This window comes from Odontesthes bonariensis, chromosome 7, assembly GCF_027942865.1.
Source record: "Odontesthes bonariensis isolate fOdoBon6 chromosome 7, fOdoBon6.hap1, whole genome shotgun sequence".
NCBI classification, from domain to species: Eukaryota; Metazoa; Chordata; class Actinopteri; order Atheriniformes; family Atherinopsidae; genus Odontesthes; species Odontesthes bonariensis.
The window spans coordinates 9,406,635-9,429,914 of record NC_134512.1 but is presented as its reverse complement, the minus strand read 5'-3'; the positions used below and the strand labels follow the sequence as shown (position 1 = coordinate 9,429,914).

Genomic DNA, 23,280 nt, shown 5'->3' with positions numbered 1-23,280 from the left:
CTCTTTCATAAATAATAATGAATTCATACTGATATTTACACACGACCATCACACAAATAGACACAGTAAAAATACCCCACATAGCTCTTCCAATCGAATCCAAGAATAGTACATGGCAGAATTGGGTTTTAAAAAAAACAGCCCAGATCCCCATCTCTGCATGTTTGAGTACCCGGTTTTAGTTGTGCTTCTATAGTTTTATGGATGTAGCCCTTGTCTTTATACTGTTATTTACAGTGCTTCCACAGTAAGGTGCATTTCTAAATATCCATGCACTTTAAAAAAAAAAAGTTTTTATTTTTTTGAACCAGTAGCTCTTCAAGTGATGTAGTGAAGTATCTAAAATTTTCACATTTCTCTTTCCCAATTATATCTGCCATCATCACCAGACTAACATTTAAATTCCTCTGGGGTACAGCTCGAGTATACCAGTCACAAATTGCTTAGAGGTCATCCCAGCGCCTGCGTCATATTCTCATGGGTCAGACTGTAAAGGTAAAGGTAGTGGCTGAAATGGCCTTAAGGTAATGGTTGCCTCAAGAGAAATGTGAAGCCACCATAGGGACTTGGTAATAGGACCACCATTAATGCTTGAAAGGTGCAAAGCTGACCTGGAAACAAGAGCCAAGCGTCTAGCTGTGAAGGTGCCAGAAAAACTCTGACTAAGAAAGAGGGTACGAGCGGAATACGGAGCAGAAATGGACATACACCCTTTCTAATATACATGTGGACTGGACTCCACTGACTCCTGCTGTGACATTTGTGACAAGGAACAGCAAACTGAATTTAGAGAGATGAGGAAAAAGTGGTAGAGAAAGGATGCAGGGCTGCATTTGTCTGCATATATTACTGTCAGTGAGACACACACACACAATGCCATCGCCTGTGTCCTCTGTACTGTCACTCAGGGACAATGTGGAGGCTTGCAGCATTTGTGCAGAGCTGGGAAACCAGAACTGGATTGGAAGCAAAGCAGATAAACTTTAATGAGAAGGAAAAGAAAAACAGGAGGCCCCCCCTGGGCTGACGAAGAGAGCACTGAGCAATCTCTCACACACACACAAACACATTTTTTATGTAAACAAATCACAACTTAACCATCCAAATATTGCTTCCACCTGAGTAATGAGTGCTTTCAGATGAAGAGGGTCAAAACGCTGTCAGATGCAAACCTCACACAGTCGGCGTTTCATGAATGGAGAGAGCTAGTTGTTTGCTTGAACTCTCAATTTTGCAAATTACACTATAACACTATGAAATTAAACACATATGGGTACTGCTTTTACGGATACTGCTTTTACACCTGCAGTGGCGCACATTTTCTACTGCAAAGAAGCAAAGGTATGTTTGGTGTCCATACTGATTCATTAAAAACAAACCAAGAGGTGTAAACACCCCATTGTCTGAATGGTAACTCATTGGGCACTTCTATCAACTCGCATTAAGTTTTAAGCCCCTTTCACACTGCGACCCGCTATCTTAGCGGGTCCAAATTGCACCTTCGACCCGCGTCGAGCAATGTGAACGCTTGGCGTGTCAGGGTGACCCGTGTCGCCTGAAGCCGAGTTCAGGGGGCGTTGCCTAGTGGCAGAGCGTCACACGAAACACATAAAATGCTGGGCGTGTACAATGACGTAGGCACAAGCCATGCGTCAGAGGTAGGGTTAAATACACCTGTCTGCATCAAATTTTTCAAACCAACGATGGCGGGACACCTTGAGAACTCGTTTTTGCAATGCAGTTCATGGAGATGTTACTTTACGGTGTGTCTTGCTGCGTGGGAAACCGCGCTCTCCCATCTTTCTCGCCAGCCCTTCCAGCAGAGGTCCATCTTTCACCGTCCCCGAAATGTGGCGGAAAATAACGTCCTCTGCTCGGAGGCTGAGGAGCTCGCGGACCTCCTTGTCTCACCAGTTGGCCATATTAAAAAATGTCTCCAACTTGATGTAGGCTAAAACAGAGTAAAACTTGTCCTCACCTGTCGCTGTTGTTCTGAATCAGTTGTCCATTCTGTCTTTTAAACTCCTCACGCCACGCCCACGTCCGACCCGCGTCGATTGTGTTCACACCAAACTCGGCAAAAAGACTAGGGTCTGACGCGGGTCGAAAGGCGAGTCGAGTTGACACGGCAGCCCGGGTCGGCAGTGTGAACACAACAGCGGACACGCTAAATTCGCGTATTAAACGCGGGTTATTCGGCAGTGTGAAAGGGGCTTTAGAGATCATATAGGATTAAGGGCATATAAACAGCTGTTTTCACATAAAATAATCCTCCTCTGTAGCATTCTGGGACAGACACCTTGGGTATTCAATGACTTGCATATTGTAAACCCATAAAAAGAGCTATTATCTACCTCAAACGATTCTTCTAAACCTTTAGCTATCTCTCTGGGGATCTTTTTTTACTTATCTATTTTTCTATGCGTGTTCTGCTTTTTGGAGTCATCAATAATTTAGTTATTATGTCATATCACAGGAATCATTTTGTAATGCTTTCAAGCTTTATGCAAATCAACTAATAACAAATATGCTTCACGCGGTAAGAGCCCACTTTTGAACATTTAACTAAATCTAGAGAGATTTAGTCTGATTTCACTGATTGAACGGCACGTTTTGAAACTCCTACCTTTAATTAGTTTTTGCTGATGTCATTAGGCTTGGAGATTATGATCAATGAGAGCCTGACTACATTAAAGGAGACAATCGCATGTGTAAATTTACTTATTACATCAGCCTGGTCTTTCTACATCTCATCAAATCTTTATCTCTTTTATTGTATTTTTCCATCACCTTTATGGCCCTTTCTTGATTTCCCTCGAGTTGTAGTATGAGGCAGGGCAGCTTAATTACACTGAGTGGCACTGAACATAGCTGTCTATGTATTTGCTCCAGTTTTCCACAATATGCATGCAGAATGGATGAAATGGAGAAGGTCAGATGTCTTTGATAAAACAGATCCATACACTCAGTAATGAAGCTTTGGGGAATCTCACTGGACAACAAAAAGTTCCTGTTTCATGTGGGATAATGAGAGGAAATACATCAGGACTCAGGATGAGAGTCAAACAACTAAAAAGGTGCTGAGAAAGCTTTTTTTCTTGCAGCAGGGTCATCTGCACAATTAGGCACAGAGATCAATGGTGAGGTTAGAAATGATTCCTTTTGGAAATTATATCAACTTCCTGAAGGGGAGCTATCGACAACACTCATTTTATGATAGATTTATAAAATTGGTTGGAACAGAAATATTTATGTATGGTTTTTTTTTTTGAAGAGTGTCATAAATTTAGGAAACTGATGTAATTACACAATGTTGTAAAAATAACTCGAAGCTATCAAGTCTATGCCAATTAAAGGTAATGCCTAATGAAAACTAATTTTCTTTTTCAAGGCACAGAATGACACTCAATTGACCTTGCTTAAACTCATTTTCAAATTGTTCTTATATCAGCTTTACACCAGGAACGTGGTGTGTGTGTGTGTGTGTGTGTGAGCCAATGCTTTGAACTGCTGCATCGCACCTACATGTGTGTATCCATACCAATGACCTCACTGTCGTAGTGCAGCATATTTGTTTTAAACAAGGATGCCTTTGGTCATACAAGAAATACAGTTTTGCAAAACCTAATTTTGATTTGGTTACCAAGCTGCAACTTGAGAGCACTCGCATGCAGTTGTGTTCTAAATATTCTAGTTCTCACTGGTGTACATACTGTAAATGTCTTCATTTAAGATAAAGATTTATTCAACCTTTTTTTTTTTTTACCCCAAATTACACATAACTTAAATTAGATGGGTGTTACTAAAAACTGAATCAAAATTAAGTTATATCCAATTAATATCTTCTATTAGATTGAATGACTTAGAAATATACTGCAAAGACTGCAGCATGTGTGGAATATTTACACAGCACATGACACCTTTGTCACTTGTCACCCTGTCGCACAATCCTGCGAAATGGGTCATCTCTCATAGGAGAACATGCACGGAGAACAAGGCTCCTTTTGCCTCTTTGTTTTATTTCCGAGTGTCCGTCATCCTCTGAGAAGTGAACAAAAACAAACCTAGTGGAGCAGACTGAGACAGAACACAGATTGAGGGCTTAAAAAGCTATTGAAAAGACATTAACTGTAAAAAGTTGCCAGAAAGAAATACAGGTAACTTTGTTTTAGCACCATTCCAGAGAATGCCTGTCACAGCATCAGAGTTCCTTAAAACTGAGCATATACTGGTGACTTTTCATTAAAAACTAACATTATAGCTAACGAGCCATTTACTGCTCAACACATGGACTGTTGAAAAATATGTACAAACAATTATATTAAAATTAGAAACTACTGTGACAAAATTAGTTCTCTCTGAATTTCTCATGTAGCACCATCACAGGTAAAATGTCAGTTTGTCCGATACTTTGGTTTATGAGCAACAGTTATGAGCAATATAAGCATACCATTAACACGATAATCATTACACTCTTTGAATATTAATTGGCTTGGTGAGCATGTTAGCATTTGGTTCAAAGCACTGCTGTGTGCTACTGCACAGCCTCACAGTGCTGCTGGTTGTAAACTGTTAAATTCCTTTTAATAGATTAAGTTGTGCTTCCTTGCGTCCTCTCTCCTCCCCTAATCCAAAGGTTGTCCCCCATTCATAAGAATTTAACAATGCCTTAGTTTTCCTGCCAAGAGCAGGAAAAAACATGTGTATCCTATGAATAAGTCTTTTATAAAAGTGTACGTGCAGCACACATTCAAATGTCCTTGTAGGCTGACATAATGGAACAAAGCATTTCTCAAGTGGCAGTTTCAACTCCTCTATCCGAAGGACTAAGATGTAAATATAATGCAAGGATATAATACAAAGCATTGATGTCTTCATCAAAGGAACACTCAATGCCTGCAAACATTATTATGTGTGATAGAAAACTAAAAATCTTCTGGACTGTTCTTTCACAAGGTCAGCTTGAAATTCTTTTTTCATCTTCTCTGACATTCAAAACACAATGGGTTCATAAACCCTGTGCATGTGCTAAAAGGTTAACTGCACCAGTTTCCATGACAGCAGAAAAATTAACCTGAGAATGTGTGGGTGGAGCCACAAAGTCTGCAGCTGTTGTGAAAATAATTAAACCGTCCCACAAACTCTTGACAGGATTCTGTCAGCTGCCAGATATTAATCATTCTTTTGTAAGCAGATGCACAACTTGTTTGATACTTTATGAGGATTGTGTTCGATATAAGTTAGGCCAGTTTTTTTAAATAACAGTTTATTTACATCTAAAGGTAAATGCTGTTTTGCATAGTGGTTTTTTTGGGGGTAACCAAGGCGGGGTAACTTTCACTTGCACATGTGCTCAATTTCACATCCATTGAGATGTATAAGGGAAAGGCACGCTGGATCAGGCACGCACACGGTTTTATACACGAGAAAACTTCTTGGTGTATGTACTTTTCAAACTATGTGACACTATGGCCTCAATGTGAAAGCTGCAACGTCTTTTATACATGAGACTCCTAATGACTAGTTGATTTACTTAGAAAATAATGTGCGGATCAATCAATAATTAAATGATTCAATGAAACACAGATACAGTATAAGTGCATTTGCGTAAGAGGATCTTGAGCCACTATTTCAGACCTCCTCTTCTCTTCACATTCCCAGAATATGCATGCTGACTTACTGCATGTCTGACTTCTATACTGACAACAAAAACATCATAGTTGTTTCTTGGAAAGGAAAAGAGACATACAGTCCTTCTTTAACCTCAGCTGGGGTTTTTTTTTTTTCACAGATGCATGATCAGCAGAGCATGGGACTATCCATTTAACACACAGAGCATCAATAGTTTTTGCTGATAATAGATGGGCGACATAATGAGGGAATAATGATAATAATTAGCAGGAGGTTCTGTTCCATTAGGGATGTAATTGATCTTGCAATCATCTCCATGCAACAATAGTCAGTTTACACATTGACCTTTACACACTCAGATAAATGCGACAAGAGAAACATTCCTACTGCAAACTTAGGGTTTTGTGTGCCTCGCTCCTTCACCCATCACTCCTTTCTTAATTCAAGGTTATCTTGAACTTGAAGTTATTCCAACTAAAACCTCAGAAATTCTTATGAGTAACATTTTTTGTGGTGATCAGCTGAGTTTTAAACTTTTGTACTTACAGGGCGGGGAGGTGTGTATTGTTTTTTTTATAGTTTTAATGGTGCTCGGCTGTTTATACATTTACTGAGATCCACAAAACCAATACATATCATTTAATTCACCTTTTGGGTTTATTAAATCATTGACTCACTGTTGTTTTTCCTGTAAACACAAGTGGTGTTAGTGAGCACTCTTTAGGTGCAGAGCGGGTTGTACCTCATTCCTTTAGTCGAGTTGTTGTGGAAGTTTTGGAGTAGCTGAGGGACGCCTAGCATAGCCTCAAACATCACAGCCAATGAGCCCAGTGTCTCCACAAACACAACAGAGTCCAGCAGCAGCAGGGTGACCCCAGCACACACCACAGTGAAGCCGAAGCAGAAGAGGAGGTAGTCTTCAAATGCACTCCACTTCCAGAAGTATTCAATGTTCAAGTCTGTGAATGGGGAGATGGGGAAAAAAAAAAACATGAAACGCAGATTCAATGTATGCCCCAGTATTAATAACAAAAACATATATGAATACATTCCAAGGGGATGACGAAGGAAATGACAAGGAAAGCAAAATTTAGAAAAAGTTCGGGAGAATTAAATGAGTAGAATTCATACAAAAGAGACCGACAGATTCAAACAGAGTGAACGATGAGAATAGTCTTCTTTCAAAATGTGCAGATAGAAACTAAAGAGCTGTGATGACAAAGAGTGAAAGCTGGAAGGTGATGTAATACATGAGGAGGATGCAGCACAGAGACTGTTTCATTAAAGAATTACTGCAAGGCTAGCACTCTTAAATCAATACTGTGGACATGAATAAGTGTAGAGAACAAAGATCAATTAGACACCCAAAAAGCTTTTACATTTCTATTACAGTGGATCAACCAATACATTTAAGTTAATAACCTTTGGTTTGAAGCATTTTTTTATTGCCAGTCACATATATTTTTATAGTTTATATGTATATACAATTTAAATTTGGCACAAAACACCAAGACCAAGGCATTTGTTTGTTTGCCAAATGGTCAATATGCTGTGAAATAACTATTGAACTAACATGTCAATAGCCACAGAGGACACAGCAGACAGCTGCAGTAACAGCATAAAGGATGGCTCATGACCAGAAAGATCAGGTCTTCTACATTTAAATTCCCATCAGCCATCTCATTAATGGACCACAATATAACAAGACTCTCATTCCCTATGTATGACCATTGAGCTGTGGAAAAACCAGCTGACATCAGCTAAAGGGGATTGATGGTTAAATAAGAGCACATTAGTTAGTGTGGTGACTCAAGCATGACTCTGCATGATAATAAGCACCTGACTGTTCCACGTGCTGCCACTCTGCTGTCACTTTTCACTGTTGAGCTAACAGACCACACCTTTATGATTTAGAGTAGTGAGTACACCTGGATGAACATACACCCTACATGAACCTGAACCTGGATGTCAACACAGTCATATCACGGTTGTAAAATGTCAGCAGTGGGGAAGTTGAGATTTATTTTTATAGTTTATTCATTTTTCAAACCTCTTTTTTCCCCCACGATTCATCACTTACCATGTCACAAATACATTTTGATTACTCTGCTGAAATTAAGTTACAATCTAACCTTCAAATTAGTAAAGAAAAAATATGTGCCCTCAGTGGATAAAAGTACACGACGACAAAGTAAAATGACTTAAACAAAACACTACAAGTAATATGTTTATACTTGTTCTTTCTTTTTTCTTAATATGCATCAAGTCTTCAGTGAAAGAGACAAATACCACCTCAAGAGAGCAAATTATTATTATTCTTCCATTCGCTGAACTTTTTTTTCCAACTATTATTCCCCTGTTCTCTTCTACTTCCTATTAATGCCTTTCGGAACCAGAGCTGATCAATACTTATGACAGCTGCACGGTCATTTGATGTGGAACTGAATAAACTCAATTAGACAGTTAAAGGATAAGACCGGTTTTTTGACATTGGGCCCTTGATTTCACATTATAACATGATGTTCTACTCACCCCTGCTTGTTGTTGGTCATTTGGAGCTGTTCCGAAGATATTTGAGAGGCGTCTGGCTGCTCTCTTGAGATATTCGGCCATGAAACGGTTTCCTATGGGCAAGTTTATACAGGCACAAACTATGCTGTTTATAATTTATTAATTACTGTACACTAGCACTGATAACGTGGAGGTGCGTCGCTTACTTAAAAAAATCCGGGTTACTGTAATTTTGAATTTTTGTCGTAAAGTGGGTGTTACTGACGTCATCGTCGTGCTACTGCCACAGACAGCCCACAGACCTGCTGCCTATTTATTCATTTGGCTAAAATTCAAAATTAGTAACCCGGACTTTTTTTAAGTAAGCGACGCACCTCCACGTTATCAGTGCTAGTGTAGAGTAATTAATAAATTATAAACAGCATAGTTTGTGCCTGTATAAACTTGCCCATAGGAAACCGTTTCATGGCCGAATATCTCAAGAGAGCAGCCAGACGCCTCTCGAATATCTTCGGAACAGCTCCAAATGACCAACAACAAGCAGGGGTGAGTAGAACATCATGTTATAATGTGAAATCAAGGGCCCAATGTCAAAAAACCGGTCTTATCCTTTAACACTGAACTTTAAAGTTGGATGTTATTGGATGTTGTTGGGGTTTTTTGACCAGTGTAAACAGGGCTTTACTTGATACCAATTTCCATTTGTGTAGCTACCGATTTACTGAGTAAAACTGTAGTAATGCATATGGGAACGACCTCTATGATTGTATTGCTTTGATGTTTTTTCATAGGGGTGCATAATAAAATGAAGTTTTCAATTAACAAAATATGGGAAAACCAGCAGTCGCACTTACTCTAACGAAAGAATAAAATAATCCTGTTTGTAGTGGTTCCATGCCTTAACGGGAATTTATCTGTTTATATTATCTCATTTGATGTGTGTGCTGTATGTTTTCCCACAACATTTGCATCCACACAGGCTTGGGCATTTCCCATTCTACTCCAGTGAGCAGCCTCTGTGGTTGCATCTTGAGACAGACAGAGTGAGACATCTTACAGTCTGTGAAATGTGGCATGTTTGTGGCAAACAGTGAATGTGATTAATGGCTTTATTACCCATAGCCACAAAAGACACACTGCCCGCAGCTAACAAGAAACACTAGATGTGGAAGAGGAGAGAGACCCAACACAACACATCTGTTGACGTGGACAGAAGCCAAAGAGCTGGCCTGGCACAGTAAAGCTCTTAACAAGCTATTTACAAACCCTCCTTCACTACTTTCCTTCAACTCAACATCGGACTCGAGACATTTCAGGCACTGGCAGCGAGCATAGGGGGACCGGAGAGCCAGGAAAAACTGCTCTTTAGCAGGAATATAAAAGTATGTTCATTACTTTGGAATGAGGGCAAGGTGGTGAAGAATAAGCATGAAAATAACAGCAAACAGGATTTTTCTTCTAAAATCACACAACTTTTTAACTTTCTAGTGAGACTCACATTTTTATCTCTAACTTTTCAGCTCAGCTTACCCTCCCTTCATTTTCTACTAATTATTGGCAGCACATACATACACGCCCTCTCGCACACACACACACACATACACCAATCAGTCACAACATTATGACCACATGCCTAATACAGAGTGTGCATTTCTCATCCTGCCAAAAGAGCTCTGATCAGTCAAGGCATAGTCAAACAACACCTGAAAGTGTCCTGGAATGTCTAGTACCAGGATCAGCAAAGGATCTTTTGGGCCCTATGGGTTGTGGGGAGGGTCTTCGTGCATTGGGCTCGCTTTCCACGGATGCTATCAGATCCCATCAGATTACAATCTGATTACAGAGACTTTAGAGGTCAGGGGAAGACCTAAAACTCTTAGATATGCTTTTTAACCCTTCCTAAGCTGTCTTTGCAAGGTTCACTGCAGTCCCCCTGCAGAAAGCTGCTCATTAGGGAGTGGTGTTGCTATACTGTATGGCTGTGGGGGTGACTGGTCTTCAGAAATGTTTGGGTAGGTGTCAAAGTGAAATCCATGTGAGCCCCATGAGGCAGGTTTTCCCAGCAGAACATTGCATTGAATCAAGATGAGAAGTGTTGCTCAATTTACCTGTCAGGGGTCATAATGTTATGGCTGATTGGTGTACATACTGAGACACAAAACAATCTTCTCTTGTCCTCTTACATTTTCTTCTCTGCTATCAATCTATTTTCCTACATGAAATACTTCACCAACTCCCCCTCCTTCAATTCTCTCTGCCCCAGTCCCATTTCATCTCTCACTTATACAGCCTTGTATGTTTACCTGCATAATTTAATTGCCCAGAAGAGTAAAACAAAACGAAAGCTATGCATCATTCATAGGGTCATCTCTTTTATTTGTCCATCACTCAAATAATGCATCAACAAGTCCACTCCTTTTCTCCCCCCACCATCCACTGAACAAAAAGCACTTAGCTTCTCCCATTTTTTGGCTTTTCCCAGTCCCCCTAAAGAAAAAGAGGTGACTTGGCTTTTTCCAAACAGCATTCTGCTGCCTGGTGTGCATTGAGACCCAGGCCATACTTCAAAGATGCCAGAGACTCCTCAGAGCCACGAGGAGGAAGTCTTTCTTCACAAAGACTCTTTGTTCACACAAAACTCATTTAAGATCAAACAATTTAATTACTAAAAACGACCAAGGAAGCTTTCCAGAGAATGTCAATACCTGTCTACGAAGTTACTCTTGGAAGTTGCTCAGGCAGGATAAGTCAATGAATTTGTGTGAGTCCATTTAGGTGTAAGCCTGGAGTTGTGAGAGCCCCGGTAGATGCAGTTAAGGGGCAATATTGTCTAGACCTTGACTCATGCAAGCACAGGGGGAGATAATCAGTAATGAAGGAAGGATGGATAAATGGAGATGGGGAGTGTAGCCTTGAGTCAGTCAGAGGGATATAAAGTCGAGAGACTGGCATCTCCCATCACATAAAGCAGAGAGAGAGGGCAGTATTCTGAGGTAAATTCTGAGGTAGAGATGAGGATTGACACTGACAGCTAAAGAGCCTTGAGATATGCTTGCTCAGCACTGTCAGTTTCCAAAAGGAACAACTCGGCTCTATGGATTCTGCTCTTTGTATTTTGAGATGTGTGAAAGTAGCTGTTTGTCATCTGATGTAGGCTGTCTCTTCGGTGCTCAGCTCACCAGCCTAGGTTTCAGATGCGATCTGAAGTGGGACATGCGGTATGTTTATGACTTAACTGCAATGGGTAAAGGCTTGTGTAAGTAATTAACATACTGCCATATCCTAATCTGAGCTAGAAACTGTTGTAAGTGGCACTCTAAAAGAATATGAGAAGTAACGCTGCATGCTGACTTCGCTTTTTCAGGTTATAAACTCAACTCTGCAGAGCGATAAATGCTTATTCCTCCTCGACGAGCTTTAACAAGGCCTCGCAGGCAGAAAATTGCTGGACCTGTCCTGAACTGTCTCCACAACAGAGTAAAAAAAAAAACACAAATCAGAGTTGAGCAGCTTACAGAAACAAAAGAGACATGCCTGGGTTAACAGACAGGAGGGGAGGAATAATGCAAACGCTTAAGAAATGTTCAGTTAGACTGGGAATGTAACTCACACAGGCATAAAAAACTAAAGCAATTTCCCAACCCACTGGATTTACTTTCTGAAATGTGTTCAAATTGGTAACTGATGAGCTTAACTATAGTCTATGTTTTTATTTAAAGTTGCTACAGCGCAGAGGTCTTTAGAAAGCAACAGATGGTTAATTTGAAAGAAGAGTTAACATCACAATTAAAAGGACAATTTACTTCATTTCGAGTTGTATTTGCCAAGAATTTAACAAAATTGATAAAATACTGACAAACACTAAACAGTCCATTCTTGGTTCTTGGTACAGTTTATTTAACTGTAATTTAAATGTAAGAGCATCTGTGTGAATTTGCCCAAGGTGTTTGGTATATATTGTAATTCAGTGCAGTTTGTTTAAGTATTAATTCATTTTTCTTGCAATTTATTTTCAGTACACATGCCTAATCCAGTTTTTGCATTAGATGATTCCTCCATTCTAATATTTTTTCTCTGCAGTATGTTTACAAATGAAATAAAGTTGTGACATTTGTTCAATAATTCCAGAGAGCCCTGCAGTTGTCTCACGTATCGGTTTAGTCACATCTGCCAAAACAGAAAGTCTGGTTATATCTTCATATGCGTGTCTATTCACAGGGACAACCGGCACGTTCATTTACATACTTTTAAGTAGATAACAAAAGCCATTCATGCAGAACTACGCAAGTGAATCATTCAGAAGTCGTAAGTTTATAGCAGCTTGCATCAGTCCTTAATGGAGAGGTCTCTGACAGGCTGCTACAGCCAGAAAATGCTGCATGCAACAAATCTAAAAGATATGACACTGCAGAGTGAACACTTAGGCCAGTGAATATATTGATACAAAAAGAGATAAATCTCTTTCAGTTATCAGGCTATTTTCACAAAAAAAACTGACAAAATTTTATTTGTTGTAGCTTTTTCACCTTCCTGTGTTTTCATTCGATGTCCAGCTGTCCGAGATATATTTATATATATACACATATTTACAATATATAATATTTAGTCTAAATACTCAAATACATTATTTTCTTAATTGTTCAACTGTCCAATCAACAGTCCAAAGGTCAGGACTGTGTCGTGGCCAATCCAGGTGTGAAGATTAAAAGTAATACTCTCTGAACTACTGTTTCACAATTTGAGCCTGATAAATACTGGGATAGTCATCTTGGAATATGCCCGTACCATCAGGGCAGAAAAGAAATATTTCTTTAAACCTGGTTACTCAGCAAATTCAAGGAGTCGGCTGACCTTAATTTTTGGGTGCATAACAGTGCAGAGACCTAACCTACAGAAGCATACCACTGCACTTAAAGGCTGGTAAAGTATGCATATGTAAGGTGCAGAACTTCATCCACTGCACTTCTTACCCTGATGCATAACTCTAAAACAGGTTAAACCTGAAGTGAAGATGAATAAATGAATTCATCAAGTTTGATGTTAGAGTTAAGGGAAGGAGGTGTAAAGATACAGACAGAATGTCTTTTATTCATGGTCTGTAACCTATCATCTTTTCTCAAGAAGCCTCTTTCTCCTCTGAGTTTCTGCAGCAGTAGCACTTCTGAAAGTGGGCAGCTTTGACCTTGCTGGTGAACCGTGTGTGTATTATTCCACCAGCAACTGCTGCCTAACTGTGTGTGTGTGTATTATTCATTCAAGCCTCTTGAAAGAGAAGAAGCTCAACTAATGAGCTTCCCTGGCATCAACAACTAACAATAACAATTCTGTGACCATTATTAACAGATTCCACAACTGTACCAATTTCATAAAAGAATAATTACGGGATACTTAAGAACTCCCAATCAAAGTCAGAGCACACACTCCATGCCTGACAGGTACTGCACACCTTTACACTTTGCATAAGAAAGGAGCCACTTCTGTGTTAAACTCCTGTTAACAGGTAGAGATTTTTGTAAACAGGTGCTGGTGAAAATGTTCAGCATCACAACAGGATGACTGATGGCCTCCCGCTTTACTTGTTTGAATGCTGGCATGACACCACATATCAGTCCATCCAGTTATATCTCCAACTAAAAACATTTGTTTCAGCCTCACATCCTCTGACTTACACTGTCAAACACAGACATCTTCCACCTCTAACATTCTAACATTCATTCTTGCTTGAGTGCCTCTGTCCACTTTCGTCCATTAAAGTCAGTGGCTGGCGCCTGCAGCTCTGAGATAAAAGAGGGTGAGTCAGTAGCTCAAGCTCCAGCTACAAGAAAAAAAGAAAAAAAAGACTCATCCAGGAAGGTACATGAACCAGCTTCCTGCCACGGCTGTACTGTCTGCCTATATATATATATATATATTTATTTATTTATTTATTTATATGTATATAAATATGTGTATATTTGTGTATTTCTTCTAGAATTTGAGGATTCGTCCTCACAATGGCTCAAACAAGACTGAGGTATAATTTAAATGATTGGACATTTCATTATTATTTTCACTTACTTTTCATTAAAGGCTTTGGTTTTTGGAAGTGCTTGAATGCAATTCATAATCAAACAAACAATTAGACTAGCATTTCTGATCAAAAACAGTCCGCTTAAATGGAAACCTGGATGTGACCAAGACATGAGCAGCAGAAACAGTTACAGTATAGAATTGTTCTTCATCTGAACCTTAAAAGAAGATTTTATCATTGTGATTTGTGACACGCAGCCTATGAGATGGTACAGGTTGAGTCAGCTTGGAGCTGCTCAGCTATCACACGTGCTGAGAGAAAAACCTCAGAGATGTGGCAAGAAAATGAGACACTACTGAACCCAAAAACACTCAATAAAATGTAGACACAGTTTTGGTTTAAGTATTCGCTTGTCATCCTCCTTCCTTATTCTCCCTCATACCCTGAATATCACTGCATCTTATTCTTTCTTCTCACCAGTCTTCTGTATCTCTGTGGTACTACGAGTTCCATTAAGCAGTGGAAATCAGAGATAAAAAGCCCCTCATTGGCATTGTCCTTCATTTGTCCTGATAGCAGTCAGATAAGCTTCTTTATCTTGCCTTGCATGCCAGTTAAATCCGTAAATGTCTCATATCTTTTCAAGATCACAAGGGTGCGGGTTTGTCTGCAGGTGGTTTGCCCTCAAGAAACTTCAACGTGCTTTCTTTTAAGTTCACTGCCTGTTTAGAATATGCTGTCTGCAGCAAAATGAAAGTTTCAAAAGCTGTACAGCATGAACAAGAGAGCAGATGTTTCTTTTTCTTTTATCGATGGTATGGGTTGATTAACTGTAAATGTGGCTATTCAGATTTCTATCTGCAATCAGAGTAGATTATATGACACAGCCTCCCAAAATCATTCATTTTTAGCATTTTATTCATTATTTTGTTCTCAGACTCTGAAAAGATGACAACAGACTAACCTGATAACAAATTATATAATATCATTCAAGAGAAAAATGACAGCTAAAGCAACATCAAGCATTTCAGATCAACCAAACATACATGGCCTTATTTTTCTTTTTGCACACTGGTTCTTTCAGCCGGTGTTGGCAGTCATACTGTCAAAACTATGGTGTACTCGGGTTACGGATGCTTGTTTGATGCAGAACATCTGAGCACAGAGCTGCCAAAGAGCAAGAAAGTCCAGGAGAGGCGACTGCACAAATGTTAATAAATACAATACAATCCCTATATGAAGAATGGCATCCTTTTCTACTGTTCTGCCTCGACTCCAATTGGCTCAGAAATGAAACAATACGTATTTGATTACATCAGTGGGAGTTTTGGCTGTAAGACTGTTTGTTGTTCCCTTTTACACTGCATTTTTAGCACAACACAGCGAGACAATTCTTCCCTCTGTGCCTAGGCGTTGTTCTAACATGGAAGCTATTAAACATGTATGTTTATTGTGAATTAAAATGTTCAGCCACAACTGGGGCTACATGCGTGAATGACGATGAGATACAGAAAACTTCTGGTATTCAATCAGGTTTGCACATCCTGTAGCCCATCGGTGCACATGCTTTTAGAGACACTCAAACCTGATATGGTGACGTAAAGATGAAAATAAAGACGACAGATAAAATATCCCATAAAACAAAACAATTTCACAGAGCTTGCTGCTTATAGGTTGTTGTCTTTTTTCCTTCCAATTTTATCTGTTCTCTTACAAAACATAATTAGAAACATTGTACTGTTACTTCATGTAGTGTTCTAAAAGTAGCTGCACCTGTGTGTTACTGCCAAGCAGAAAGCTCTGCCTTTTTTTAGAAGACCATGGCAATGTGACTTTATTAACAGATGCACTAGTTTAAGCTTCCTTGTGCTGTTTTTCTTCAGCTGTGTGGACATCTGTGTCTCCCGCAGCAATGATCTTATCTTTGTGTCAGATGATGCTTTTTTTTGTCTTTTGTTCTGACCATTCCTGTTTGATTTCTTCTGTTTCTTTTTTTCCATTGAGCTGTTTTTCTTCCATTTCCTGGTTTCAAAGCTGAGACCACCAAATAAAACAGAAAAAGCCTTTTTTTTTCTGCTTCACCGACTGTTTCAATTTCACATTTGGTGAAACTTGTCTTTTGACCATTGTCAGGTCTATTTAGTTGGTACAAGCAATGTTTTCATGTGCTTTTATATTCAGAGTTCATTGCATTTGACCAATGCTTTTTCTTCCAATGAATGTACTGCCTTGCAGCATTTCTCTTTATACGAGTCATGGTATTCATGTGCAAAGAGCCCAAAATGATTGATAATGGCCTAACCTTCTCGTTGAGTAGTTCCAACTCTGACTCAGGTGCACCATTTGTGGGATTTCTATCAACAAAACATGTCACCAATTCCTTCTATTAACCTCTTGAAAAAAATTATTTGTTCACAAGTAATATAATTTGTGGGCAAGTTTCTTCATAAAATAAATAAAAAGAAGAATTTTATAAACCCAAACTGCAAGTCCTCCTGTTGAAAATCAGAAGCTATATATGTGTAACTAATATAGCAGCATCAGTACCAAAAAGCAAGGCCCAATTATGTGGTGAACAAATTGTTAGGAAATCATTTAATTTTTTTTACATTTAATTTTTTTTAATTAAATTAATAAATAACACTCACGGGTGTTTTTCATTACATTAAAGAAATACTAAATTCCTACGATCACTCAAACTACACAATGAAGAACCAATCTGCACAAGTGGTTACTCCATTTGGCTCACATTTATCAAATGACAGCTCTGTTCCTGGAGTACATTCTGTGACTTTGCTGATTACAGCAGATATAAAAGGTTTCAGTAAGACTGAACTGTCAAAAAGCGTTGGTGTAGTGGACCACTGAGTTCTGTGTGTAATGGAGGATAACTGGGCAGAGTGGCGATGAAGGAATAGAGAGGATTGAGGTGAGGAGGTGAAGCATCGCTGGAGTACTGCAGCTATCTAAAGGCATGCTGGGAGAGCACGACAGAAACAGAGGAGTAGAACATCAAATCAATCCCTTTTAGGTTCACTTTGTCCTTAAAAAAAACGTATTCTGTTCAGAAATGCAACTTTACATATGAACCCAAGAATATCTTTCTGTACTATTGCGTCCTTTCTATTTAACACATGCACAAAGAATCTGAGTTAAGCCCCCTTATGTGTGAAGGTGATCCATGTGATAATAATCAGCTTTTGACCAGATGGAAGAGTGGGTTGTTCCAGATAAGGATGTAGTAACATAGTGGACAACAGGATCCAGACTATTTATTAGGCTTTAGTAGAGCAGACACATTATCAATGGGAGGGTTTCTTCCTCAAGAGATAAACAGGTGTAAATCAAAGATAATGTCACAATAGGAAACAAAGCCAGGGGGACCAATGAGCTATTTTTAGCTGCAGAATGGCAGTGTGTGTACGTCCAAAGATCTTCTGATCAAACAACATGACCTTCACAGCAGAGATGACAATGTGTGATGTAGACCCCCATCACCAACACACATTACTTTTCTCTGCACTCTGTGTTTTTAAGGGTGTCAATATGTGGGGGAAAAAGGTAAACCTCTTTACCATTTTTTAAATTCAGGACATAATAAAAATCAGGTCTTAAGGAAGGAATTGTTGCTGCCCATCAATATGGTAAGGGTTATATGGCCATTTCCACACAATTTGGAGTCCATCATTTAACGGTGAGAAAGATTATTCACAACTGGAAAACCATCAGAGACAGTTGGCAATCTTTCCAAATGTGGACTTCCCAGCAAGTTCACCCCAGCGTCACACTGTGCAATGCTCAGAGAGAGTGCATCTCAGACTCTACAGGCCTAAGTTAGCGATGGAAATGTGAAAAATAAAAAAAGAACAGCAGCATGGTCTGCAAATTTACACCTGAACAAACCGCAATACTTCCGAGACCAAAGGATGGTGTACTATTCCTCTATGATGTAGACCATAGTTAAAAAGAACATTTTCTCTCTCAGCATGTTCAATGACATGAAGACATGACCCTAGTCAGTTTCTGACAATGTGAGCCTCTGATATTCATCTTTTCGTGTTAAAAGCAAAACTATATCAAATGATGTGCAGCCCCAAATGACCAACTTTCTGTAAGTTACACATGCACAGAGTAAGAACAGCTTAATTTTCTGCTTGAGCAATGCATTAAAAAAAAAGATCATATAATGTGATAACTGAAATTGGTAAGTGCTCCTGAGAATCACAAGTAATCATTTTTTCTGCACTACTCACATCTCGCCTCACTGTGGTGCAAAGATGCCCCCCCCACCCCCACACACACACACACGGACCTAGTACTCAGCCAAAAACATTTCCTCATCTTCCCCAGGGTGCAATTACCACATCACCCAGTCTGTGTCCGCAGTAATTAGCAATGCAGAAACTCATTAAAAGTCATTATTTAGATAAAATATTCGTTGACCTTCTTCACCATTTTTTGTTCCCTTCTCCCTGAATGTGTGTAGTTACTGCCCAAAGACAATGTGATAGTTTAAATATCTGGCTTTTTAAGCAGTTCTAATACTAAAAGTCTATGTAAGAAAGTGCCATTGATATTTTCTATTCTATAGCAAAAAGAATATCTGAATTCATTCAAATTAACTGTACAATTTTTAGCATAAATATTACAGTACGTTCTTGAAAGCATATTTTCAGCTCTGCTGTTGTCCAGAGCAGTGTTAAGCAGGTAAAATTAATATATTTTTCTTTTAGTTTGGGCATTTCTGCGGTTAAAATAAGGAAAGACACTTGGGTAAACATGATGACTGCAAGAGGAATATGCTGATTAGCAGATTTGGTGCATTATGGGGTAAACAGTTAGTAACAGTGTAAAGTTCTCATAATGGGAGTGGTGGTCACCAAACACAAATTAAAGGATTAGACAAGCTTGGTGAAAAATAAATTGTACTTATAAATAAAAAAAAATAAATCATAGGAAACTATGAAAAGATGAAAAAACGTATCACCAGAAGCTGTTGCTCTGAAGTTGCGTCAGTGTCCAAATGCTTTCTTCAACGGTTTAAAGGGGAGAGGAATGTGGAAAGATGAACGGGTTTGGACACAAAAGAGGGATGTTTCACTGAAAGGGAGCTCAGTGAACAGATGAATAAAGTTTGCGTATGTCGAAGAAAGAAAAGAGGCTCGAGAAGACAGACAGACTAAAGAACTGCTTCTGTTCAACAGACATATTTTACATCAATGATGTAGTCATGATACACATGACGAATCAGTAGGCTTGCACTTTATCTAAAGGCTAAATACATCTTAAAACTTAAAACTATTTCATGTGTCCACAAAGAACTTCTCATCTGAAAGTGACTGATTTTACAACATGAAACAGAATAATATCAAACCTCTTCTGGTTTCAACATGAACTCAGCACTCAGGATTTCTATTAATTTATAGAGCCCTATGTTATATGGCTCATGTAAAACTAAACTGAAATCCTAATTAAAAGTTGATAATCATAGCCCCTTTATGCTTGAACAAGTTAGAACATAGGTAAATGGGATTACTATGGGATGATGAGTTGAAAGAAGTGTCTGTAAACTCTGTTATTGTTGCCTCAACTTTGGACGTATTTGATTGTGTTTCACAACAGATACCAACTATTTCTTGCTCTTCATATAATTACCTGAACTGCTTGCTGATCGCTCTGCTGTACCAGGTTTCATCAGCCAAGAAACATAGGAGGAGTGTAAGTTACACAACTCACCCAAAGCAGCCCTCAAGACAAGCAATGTGGACTCATTTGTTTGTCTGTTTGACTGATATCTGAGTTACTCAGGGACTTTGCAATTTGTCCAGCCAGTTCTGTCGTGGTCTGACTATATAGCATTTTGTGTTTGGGTCTCAAGGCAGTGTTGCAGGCGCTGACGTTCTCTGGGAGCACAGTATGATATGTTGGAGACGAGCGAACGAAGTCTGAGCAAGTGTCTTACGGATGGCAGAGTGCCCAGGGCAGAGCATCCCTTCTCCAATTAGGACAGCGGGAGAGCAGGCTCCCTGCTACATCACCAACTAAAGACACAGCTGGAAGTTTCTGGTCTGCTACAAAATGGAGTTTTTACTTCATGACATGTTTGAGTTGTAACTCAGTGCATCTCAAACTCTCAAGTGGCTCAAAACTTGGTGATAAATGAAGGGAAAAAAATCCCTACCAATGTAAACATTGTGCATTTCACTAATTATCCATTAATAGGAGGAAAATATACCCATTAACACTATTTTAACACTAAATATATTCTTTTGGTATGGATATTTCCTTCAAAACAGGGGTATGTGCGTTTGTGTATGAGAGAAAGAATATGAGATAAAGTTTTTCTCCTAATGAGCAAGCCTGAAGGTTTCCAAAGTATGAATCTATCATATTCCCTCCGACCAGGGCTAATCTAAACACAAAACACGGGGAAACAAAGCTGTGCGAGGTTTAAGGAGGAACAGCTGAGGCAAAGCTCATTTCAGTTCAAAACAGTAAAGGAATAATGAGCTTAAACCTTTCAGCAATTATCATACTGCTGTTACCAAGCTGTTCATAATCAGTAATTTAGCATAAAAATGTTTTCTGAAATGGGGTCCAATCAATATTTTTCTCTGAGACATGGTAAATAACAATTATCAAAAATGAGAGAAAAATAGAGGAAAGGGTCAAATAAAGAATACTATAAACACCATACACACGGGAAAATACAAATCAAGGATGTTATTATACACATTTAAATCTGTAGGTTCAAATAATTAAGCCAGAGAGGGCAAAGAGGAACTAATAAGGATGCCATATGCCCACAAACTGTAGCAATAATTTATATTTGATTCATCTAATGCAAAAAACCCATAAAAAAAATCAGGTCAAAAAAGGTTTGATATAGTCAAATACAGTAAACACAGGTTGTTTGTTTAACAGCAAAGTACAAAATTTGCACAACTGAAAATAATAATTACCCTGAACCGTGCAAAATAGGCTGTATTGTCCTTAATCAACATGAAAGGTGCAATCACAGTGAGTGCTCACAGCGTATGAAATTACAAGCTCAAGCTGAGACAGTGGAGACCACAAACAGAGTCTGACATGTTAATGAACTGTAATTAGCAGCGGAACTTGAACTGAACAAATCAAGCTCTTACTTGTAGCTGCCGCCCCGATGAGGGAAAATGCTTAAAGGATACTTTTAAGGGTACTTTTAAAACATCATCTTAATATCCATCCATCCATCTATTATCTTCCGCTGGTCCGGGGATCGGGTCGCGGGGGCAGCAGCTTGAGCAGAGAGACCCAGACGTCCCTGTCCCCGGCCACTTCCTCCAGCTCTTCTGGGGGGACCCTGAGGCGTTCCCAGGCCAGCCGAGAAACATAGTCTCTCCAACGTGTCCTGGGTCTTCCCCGGGGCCTCCTCCCAGTGGGACGGGCCCGGAACACCTCACCGGGGAGGCGTCCAGGAGGCATCCTCACCAGATGCCCGAGCCACCTCATCTGACTCCTCTCGATGCAGAGGAGCAGCGGTTCTACTCCGAGCCCCTCCCGGATGACCGAGCTTCTCACCCTATCTCTAAGGGAGAGCCCAGACACCCTGCGGAGGAAACTCATTTCGGCCGCTTGTATTCGCAATCTCGTTCTTTCGGTCACTACCCACAGCTCGTGACCATAGGTGAGGGTAGGAACATAGATTGACCGGTAAATCGAGAGCTTCGCCTTCTGGCTCAGCTCCTTCTTCACCACGACGGGCCGGTGCAGAGCCCCCATTACTGCAGACGCCACACCGATCCGCCTGTCAATCTCCTGCTCCATTCGTCCCTCACTCGTGAACAAGACCCCGAGATACTTGAACTCCTCCACTTGGGGGAGGATCTCATTCCCGACCTGGAGAGAGCGTTCCACCCTTTTCCGGCCGAGGACCATGGTCTCAGATTTGGAGGTGCTGATTAGAGCTGAAGGTCACGGCCTGATGACGCCAACAGAACCACATCGTCCGCAAAAAGCAGAGACCCGATTCTGAGGTCGCCAAACCGGACCCCCTCAACGCCCTGGCTGCGCCTTGAAATTCTGTCCATAAAAATTATGAACAGAATCGGTGACAAAGGGCAGCCCTGACGGAGTCCAACCCTCACAGGAAACATGTCCGACTTACTGCCGGCAATGCGGACCAAACTCTGACACTGGTCATACAGAGACCGAACAGCCCATATCAAGGAGTCCGGCACTCCATACTCCCGGAGCACCCCCCACAAGAATCCCAGAGGGACACGGTCGAACGCCTTCTCCAAGTCCACAAAACACATGTAGACCGGTTGGGCGAACTCCCATGCTCCCTCCAGGATCCTGCGGAGGGTATAGAGCTGGTCCACTGTTCCACGGCCAGGACGAAAACCACACTGCACCTCCTGAATCCGAGATTCGACTATCCGGCGGATCCTCCTCTCCAGTACCCCCGAAAAGACCTTACCAGGGAGGCTGAGGAGTGTGATCCCCCTATAGTTGGAACACACCCTCCGGTCCCCCTTTTTAAAGAGGGGGACCACCACCCCGATCTGCCAGTCCAGAGGCACTGCCCCCGATGTCCACGCGATGCTGCAGAGGCGTGTCAACTAAGACAGCCCCACAACATCCAGAGCCTTGAGGAACTCAGGACGGACCTCATCCACCCCCGGGGCCTTGCCACCGAGGAGTTTTTTGACCACCTCGGCAACCTCAGCCCCAGAAATGGGAGGCCCCACGTCCGAGCCCCCCAACTCTGCTTCCTCATCGTAAGGCGTGTCGGTAGGATTGAGGAGGCCCTTGAAGTATTCCCCCCACCGACTCACGACGTCCCTAGTTGAAGTCAGCAGAGCCCCGCCCTCACCATACACGTGTTGACGGTGCACCGCTCCCCCCCCCCCCCCCCCCTGAGCCACCGGATGGTGGACCAGAGGTTCCAGAGCCCAAGCCATGCGTCGAGGTGAGTCCGACTATATCTAGCCGGAACCGCTCAGCCTCGCGCACCAGCTCAGGCTCCTTCCCCAGCAGAGAGGTGACGTTCCACGTCCCAAGAGCCAGCTTCAGTAGCCGAGGATCAGACCGCCAAGGTCCCTGCCTTCGGCTGCCGCCCAGCTCACACTGCACCCGACCCCCAT

At 40.7% G+C, this 23,280-nt stretch overlaps 1 protein-coding gene across 1 annotated transcript in view; it reads right to left on the bottom strand.

The window, feature by feature from the left end:
• The window catches only part of LOC142383708 (solute carrier family 66 member 2), a 53,824-nt gene that overhangs the window by 13,822 nt on the left and 16,722 nt on the right, over positions 1-23,280 (bottom strand). Inside the window, exon 4 of the mRNA XM_075469366.1 lies at positions 6,374-6,590. Within this exon, the coding sequence (XP_075325481.1) occupies positions 6,374-6,590 (217 nt within the window). The remainder of the gene's footprint in view (positions 1-6,373; positions 6,591-23,280) is intronic.